Source organism: Tiliqua scincoides, chromosome 2, assembly GCF_035046505.1.
Source record: "Tiliqua scincoides isolate rTilSci1 chromosome 2, rTilSci1.hap2, whole genome shotgun sequence".
NCBI lineage: Eukaryota > Metazoa > Chordata > Lepidosauria > Squamata > Scincidae > Tiliqua > Tiliqua scincoides.
This window is the reverse complement of record NC_089822.1, coordinates 152481723-152489218: the sequence shown is the minus strand read 5'-3', so window position 1 is coordinate 152489218 and position 7496 is coordinate 152481723. Positions and strand designations below refer to the sequence as shown.

The 7496-nt window shown below is 45.1% G+C and overlaps 1 protein-coding gene across 1 annotated transcript; it reads left to right on the top strand.

The window, feature by feature from the left end:
- Nucleotides 1-2815: 2815 nt before the first annotated feature.
- BIRC5 (baculoviral IAP repeat containing 5) lies at nt 2816-7212 on the top strand. The gene is made up of 4 exons (XM_066616383.1): nt 2816-2943; nt 3990-4099; nt 6522-6639; nt 6982-7212. Exons 1-4 carry the CDS (start codon nt 2821-2823, stop codon nt 7063-7065), a joined length of 435 nt encoding a protein of 144 aa, XP_066472480.1. The 5' UTR covers nt 2816-2820; the 3' UTR covers nt 7066-7212.
- The last annotated feature ends 284 nt before the right edge of the window (nt 7213-7496 follow it).

The following is a 7496-nucleotide window of genomic DNA, read 5'->3' as shown; positions in this document are numbered from 1 at the left end:
AACAGAAGGGCCTTGAGGCCGATCTACAAGGGGCCCCCTCTCCTGAGGTTATCACCAGGCTTTTGACAACCAGACTATATGATATAGAAAGGCAAGAGATTCTAGGCAAAGCACGAAAAAAATGTTCCCCTTTGAATTTTCAACTCAAAATTACAACTGGTCAACAACCAAAATATCTGTCCCTCCTAATGCACCCCCTGGAGAGAAGGGCCTTTACCTTGGCACTTTGTAATGTGACCCCCTCTAATGACTTACTTGGCAGATTCAGAAACGCCTCCTGGGAAGATCGTTTATGTAGCTGCAATTTAGGCGAATTAGAATCATCCATACACATTATGTTGCACTGTTCCAGATATCAAGCGCTAAGACAGCAATTTCTCTCTCCCTTGCTCAATGCTAGAACAGGGCATTCTGAGAATTCTATTCCTTCTGGCAGGTGACATTGAGCATACAACCCTCTCAGTCGCACAGTTCTTAAATTTGAGTAATTTGAATCGAGCCAAGCTTTCTGTGCCAAGCAACCACTGAGTAGATTACATCTTGGCAATGTTTGTAGAGTAACTGATTGTTTTCTGTCTTTTAAATAATTCATGTGTGTATGTATAATGTAATGTATGTTTGTATCTGTGTGTACACATAGGTGCACACATATACATATATTTGAGTACTGCTTAGGTTTCTATTCTCTCTATGGTTTCTGTATAGAGTCTTCACTCATCAAATATTTATGCCTAATAAAGGTTTTGTTGACTGTTGGGTGCCCACCTGGCGGTAGCCTGGTGCCAGCCAGCGCTGGCCTACCACCAGGGCTCACCTGGCGGTAGGCCTGAAAATATGCCTTATGGCATATTTGCAACAATGCCTGCTGGCAGTGACCCAGTGCGCCAAGCCCAGGATTAGACTCTCAGGGCCCAATCCTATCCAGCTTTCCGGCTCTGGTGTAGCCACAATGCAGCCTCATGGTAAGGGAACACATATTCCTATATCTTAAGAAGGCCCCAGTTACTGCCCCTCCATACAGGATACAACACACACCCCACAAGAATAACTACACTGGCACTGGAAAATTGGATAGGATTGGGCCCTTATTTCAAAGCAAACGTACATAAGCTAAGGCTACCTGTCACTTCCTAAGAAAGTTTAGTAGTCCCCTTGTTATTTTGTGACCAGGTAAGCACTTGCGTTTTTGTTGTTGTTTCCTAGCAAAGCTGCTTGTCTCTGGCAAATCATATACTCTGTACTTACTAACAGTGAAATATATTGTTTTAACTTACATTAATAAACAAAACCATCACATACATTAAATGTGATCCATTTAATCTACCTTCTCCGTGGTCTTCTTACACTTATCAACAACAGGACATCTGAGAGGAATTTTATCAGGTGGTATAGATTCTTTTGGGCCCCTTCCCAAAGAGGGGAGTGAAACAGAGTGGGGGGTGGCAATCGGGGTGGGCAGAACAGGGGCAAAACAGGCAGGAGGAAAGTGGCAACAGCCGGAACAGTCTTTGGAGCCCAGATCTACCAGCCTTTCCAATGCAGAGCTCAGGTCTACCTGGCATTGGCAGCTAGATATAGTAATACGGAAAACCAAACAAACTCCTAAGTCTCCCTAAAATCTTTCAAATATAGAAAACCACTGCAGGAGATTCGTATCATTATATTGAGGCTCACGCTAGAATGGAGAGTGTCTTGTGTACACCAAAACCGACTTATGCAGCAGCTGAAGTCCCGCAGCTGTGTCGCTGAGCTCCTATATACTCCTTCATAGTAAGCAGATCCACAAGCCAAAGAGCTGCTGTAGGAGGTCAGTTTCCTCCCAGATGTGACCCTATTAAGGAAAAGTATGCATTCCTGAGCAAGGTATGTATGGCTTATGGCAGCAGTTACTGACATGTGCCCAGGGTAATGCCCCCAGGATCCTGTGTGGGCAGTGAGTATGGGTGAGATAGGAAAATGTAAGATCCCAGGAGACTTCTGGGTCCCCTCCTTTGGCTCCTGGACCCCCTTCCTGATCCTGGGACCGGGTACAAATTTACCCCCCCTCCTAGACTCTGATCAACAACGTAACTATGTACCTGTATTTGGTTTTTATAAAAACCCAGAGATCAGTCACAACAGCAAATTTAACCAGTGAGCAAAAGAAAGGAAACTTTTTCACAGTTAAAACAGAATTTTTTTAATTCACTACAGAATTTTTAATTCACTACAGTGAATTTCACTTCATACTAATTCCTTTCTATTTTCACCACTCTTGGCCCAGGTCAGGAAACAGGGGCTTAGGGCACAATCCTATGCATGTCTACTCAGAAGTCAGTCCCAGCCTAGTCAATGGGGCTTCCTCTCAGGAAAGTGTGGCTAGGATTGTAGCCCCAGAGCCCCATCCTATGCATGTCTACTCAGAAGTCAGTCCCATCCTAGTCAATGGGACTTCCTCCCAGGAGAGTGCGGCTGGGACTGCAGCCCCAGAGCCCTATCCTAGGCATGTCTACTCAGGAGTAAGTCCCATGAGAGTCAATGGGGCTTCCTCCCAGGAGGGTGTGGCTGGGACTGCAGCCCCATCCTATGCATGTCTACTCAGGAGTAAGTCCTATGACAGTTAATGGGATTTATTCCCTGGAAAGTGTGGACAGGATTGCAGCTAAAGGCATTGCTGCATACTCAGCACCACTCTACTAGCCTCACTAGCAGCAATCACCGCACAAACTACACTTCCCAGCGTGCTAAGCGCCTGTAAACGTCGATATCCCGTCATGCCTCACGCGATTGTTCTTTTTCCCCGCGAGGATTTGAATGCCGAACAGTCCTGCGAAGGTCAAGATGGTGGTCAGTGACAGTGGTTCGCAGTTGCCGCAGGGGCTGCAGCTCTTCCTGACGGAGCACCGGCTCGCCACCTTCAGCCAATGGCCTTTTGTCTCTGACTGCGTCTGCACCCCGGAGCGGGTGAGCGGCCAGTTCTCCTGGGGGCTTTCCCGGGGGTGGGGAAGGAGGGAGCCCTGCCCTGCCCTGCCCTGCCTCCTGACCGCAGCTCAGTGGCGTAGCTGGAGCGGGTGGAGCACTCAGCTTGGCAAGGAGGTGGGCGAGCGGCTCCTCTCTTCGGAACCATTCCCGGGAAGCCATTGGGGGGGCAAAAGGGAGCTGTACGGGGGAGCCCCTGTCCAGCTATGCCACCGCCACAGCTAGCTGGCCACGCTTCAATGCAGTCCCTGGGCAGGTGTCAGAGCCGCAGAAGAGGACCAGGCCCCCAAGATGGGGGCATCCAAGGAAATGGAGGACACAACAGCGAAGAACCAAAGACCCTCCTCTATGGGCTCCATGGGGCTCACTGAAACCCTTAAGCTCTTGGTTACAAGAGGGCTGTGCAGGGGCTGCTCACAGGGGAAAGGAGCACATTTCAGGTCTTCTGCAGGCAGGAGGCTGACAAAGAGGAAGTGTCCTGGAGAAAAAGACATCTGGTCACCCTGCACAAGCTGCAACTAGTAGCTGCTTTACTGCTTGGTGAACTATGAGCTAACTGCACTTTACTAAAGGTCCCTGGACCTACAGTACTAAGTAGTTTCAGTGGTTTTTGTTCAGAGCTTCTTCCCTGCCCTCTGCTGAAAGCAAAACTATTATTATTATTTGTTGCTGTTTTAATTTGGTTGCACAAAACAGTTTACTGAAACTGAGGGACCTCAGACTCACTCAAGCTGCTTGCCTAAGCTATTCTGTGTGATTTTGTTGTTTGTCTCTTGTCTTGTGTGCTCCCTGGGGCATTTGGTGGGCCACTGTGAGATGCAGGAAGCTGGACTAGATGGGCCTATGGCCTGATCCAGTGGGGCTGTTCTTATGACTAATCGTGATTAAAAGGAGTTGCCTTGAAGTAGAAGGTATTTAGAGCCCTGCAGCCAAATTATCTCTCTGACCTTCTACTATAGAAATCTCATGCATACAATTGTAGGATTTATACCATGTTAAACAATTTTCTTTGTCTTCTCCCCCACCCCCAGATGGCAGAGGCTGGATTCATTCACTGCCCTACTGAGAATGCACCTGATGTTGCCCAGTGCTTCTTTTGCTTTAAGGAGTTGGAAGGTTGGGAGCCTGATGATGACCCTATGTGCGTATCTTGCAAACAGATTCTAAGATTTGTAGTAAAGTGGTGCTTATGATGAGACACTATGGCTAAACATAGCAGTGAAATGTAACACTGGAGGCAAATGGTCATTGAATGGTGGGCTTGTTATTGTATGCTATTTCCCCCCCTTTTCAGAAAGCTGTCCTGTGCAACTTCTCCAGAGCAAGTGAAACCACTTGTGGTAGCCAGATTGTGTCTAATTTTTAGAACATTTGGAGATGTTGCCCATTGTAACAGGTGTCCAGATGCAGCAATGTGGTGTAAACTGTATTTGCATAATCTATGCTGTGCCCTAGCACTGAAGAGGCTAAATTTCCCAGGCTTGCAAGCTAGTAATGATAAGAGCACTTTCCTGAGCTCCCTGTTGGTAAAAGGAAAGTGGTGTGCCTCTATGCTTGAGCCTGGTGTTCTTCTATTAAGAGAAGTAAAACCTTTGCAATATAAAAAGCAGGAGACTTCAGCTTGCACTGGTTGTTTTTCATCAGCTTATATGGCTACTAGGTGGCATTAGAAGGTGGGCTTCAGTGTGAAGGTACCACACTATTCAGTGTGAGGTTGGGTAGAAAATGCCTACTTCTTGGGATGCCTTCTGCATCTTTTCTTCATGAGCCATAGCTTAATGGATGATCACCTGCTTTGTGTGCAAAATGTTTCAAGTTCAGATTGGCAGAGGGAAAAAAAATTGTATGTAGTGGTTCCAAATGATTAGAAAAATTATGGCTGAAACTCAAGGCAGAGTGTTGCTCACAGCTCTGGCCAATGTGGTGTCCCCAAATTGTATTATCTCAGACTTGACCATACTGAACCTTCCAAAGTTGAGGAACAAAAACTAATACCGCTTTCACAAAAGTGTTCAAGGCAACTTACATCAGTTGTAAAAACCTGCAATTTACATACAATTCAAAAAGTAAAACAAGCACAAAAAGAACAACAGGCAGCAGATAAACAAGCAGTAAAATAAGGCAGTGTAAAAGTAGATTCAAGCATCCTATGTTTAAATGTCTGCCAGAACAAAATTGGCATTCAGACATTGATGGAAGGTTGTTAGGCACAAAGCCAGCCACATATCCTTGGGCAAGAAGCTGCATGTTCATGGAAAAGGCTCACTTGTGTGTCCTTGCCAACCAGAATCTGACAGAAGAGCCTCCAGCTGATCTTAACAGGTGAGCAGGGTTATGTATGTTCTGTGGGTATTCTAGTCCTAAACTGTTTAGAGCAGGGGTGTCAAACTCATTTCATACCAAGGGCCGAATGGCATTCATGATGCCTGCTGAGGGCCAGAAGTGATGTCATTAAACAACTCATAACCAAAAATTAGCACTTTTTCTTACTTAGGAATTAACTTCAAATGACAGAAGAGAAAACACGCAAAACTTTATCATATTTCAAGATACGGGAGAGTCCAATTTTTGTGGGGACTGCCCTTTTAGCAGCAACACCTCAACACTGCTCTGAGAGCAACACAGCAGCTGAGAACCTGAGGGCTGGATAAAAAGCTTCCACTGGCCACATCGCGCCCCCAGGCCTTATGTTTGACAACCCTGGTTTAGAGCTATAATCAGGGGTCCATAAAGTTCTAACTTAACTTGCTAGCCCTACCATTACCTGTAGTTGCTGGTGGTCCTCTCTTCCCCAGAGCCTATGGCATGTACAGAGTACTTGGGAAGGGAGGAGCTATTGCAGAAGGCAATTTACAAAATACTGGCTTTTTATGAGAAAGAGGTGGGTTAACTGTAAAGGAAGTATGAAAAACCATCTTCATGAAATGATCTTTTTGAGTGGCTTGCCTTGCACTGATGAAACAAGGAATGAAGCATGTAACTCTCCTCTCCTGTTAACATGGAGCGGCTTTTTTGATTATTTAGAAGCCTTAGCTGGTGCAGAGTTTCTGTTTCAAGTGCATTCCTAGGACCATGTGTCAGTGTTTGAATAGCTATACTGGTTCTCTTTTGCCTTCCAGCTGTTAGCGAGAACATCTTCAAGTCTTCAAACAGCTTCAACACTCTTAATCTAAGAGGAGGCCATAGCACAAATTCACCCAGTTGACAAGATTACCAAGATTAATTGAGAGTGCCCCCTTAAGCTTACCATCTGTGAGGTGTTCTTGGTAGTTGTGGAATATGTTTCTTTAGCCAAAGTCTCAACATTCTCCCCCCACCCCCAACATGGTGGTCAGGAATAGAATACTGTGGTGGTAAAAAAAAAAATGTTTTAAATCTAAGCCTTTGGGGGGATGCACTGGTCTGACAAAGACATGAATAAATACACAATATTGATAATCCAACTGCTGGCTATAGTGAGATGATTTAGAAATAAAGCTCTTTCTTATCCACTCTTCCTTCCAGAGTGGGCTGTTACCTTTGAAGGCCATTGCTATAATATAGTTTGTCCTCTTAATTTCTAGGGAAGAGCATCGAAAACACTCCCCCAATTGTGTATTTCTTGCTCTCCAGAAAGATGTGTCTGACCTGATGCTACAAGACATAATGAGACTTCTCAAAGAGAAAATGAAGAACCTGATTGTACGTATGGATTTAGGGGTAGCCTTGAAACTGGTCTGGCTCCTCTCATCCTCTAGCTCTCTTAGTTTCAAAATGGCCATACAGTTGTACTCTCTACTTTGCCCCTGAAACCAAAGTGTTCTAACTTGGAGAGGGAATATCAAAAACGCAACCTTCAGATCAGTCTGGCTTTCTGCATTTTGCCTTGCTGTCCTATGGTTTTCCTGTTTCTTGCTGTTCAGTAATTCATCCCCCCACCTCTAACTGCAGGACTCCTCTTGTAATTCTTCTGACAGGTAAAGAGATATCTTCTTTGACTTTTGTCTTAACCAGAGTTCCTTTTTTATGTGGTTTTTCTCTTAGAAAAAGCAAGTGGACCAGAAATTGACTGAGGTGGAAAAACGTTCTGATAACATACATAAAGCAGTCAGCCAGCTTCGTTCATAAATCTGTGTGCCATGGATGTTGTGACCTTGCTTCTTACGGACAGTGCCTTGGGAACCTCTGCTGAAGTACAAGTTTCTCCATGCTTTCTTTGTGGATATTTCTTTCTTCCCAGTGTTTTGTAAAAATAAATGTTTTTGCTTCTCAAAATATGTGACAATTTCTAAACAATGCTCTTAAAGCTTATTATCTAGCAAAACTTGAAGACTTCTGCCTAAATTTGGGAAAGCAAGACAGTGACTTCAGTACAGGTGGCTTGGTACAGTCCTGCTGAAGGAAGATGCCTCCTGTGGTCTTCTTGCCCCCATCCTCCAAACTGGCATGGTTCCTAGATGCCTTGTGATCTTTGCTACCATGGCAACCCACTGGCTTGTTTGCTTCTGAATGACATACCCAGGGGCTATGGGGCATTATCAGTATATTTAGAAGAACAA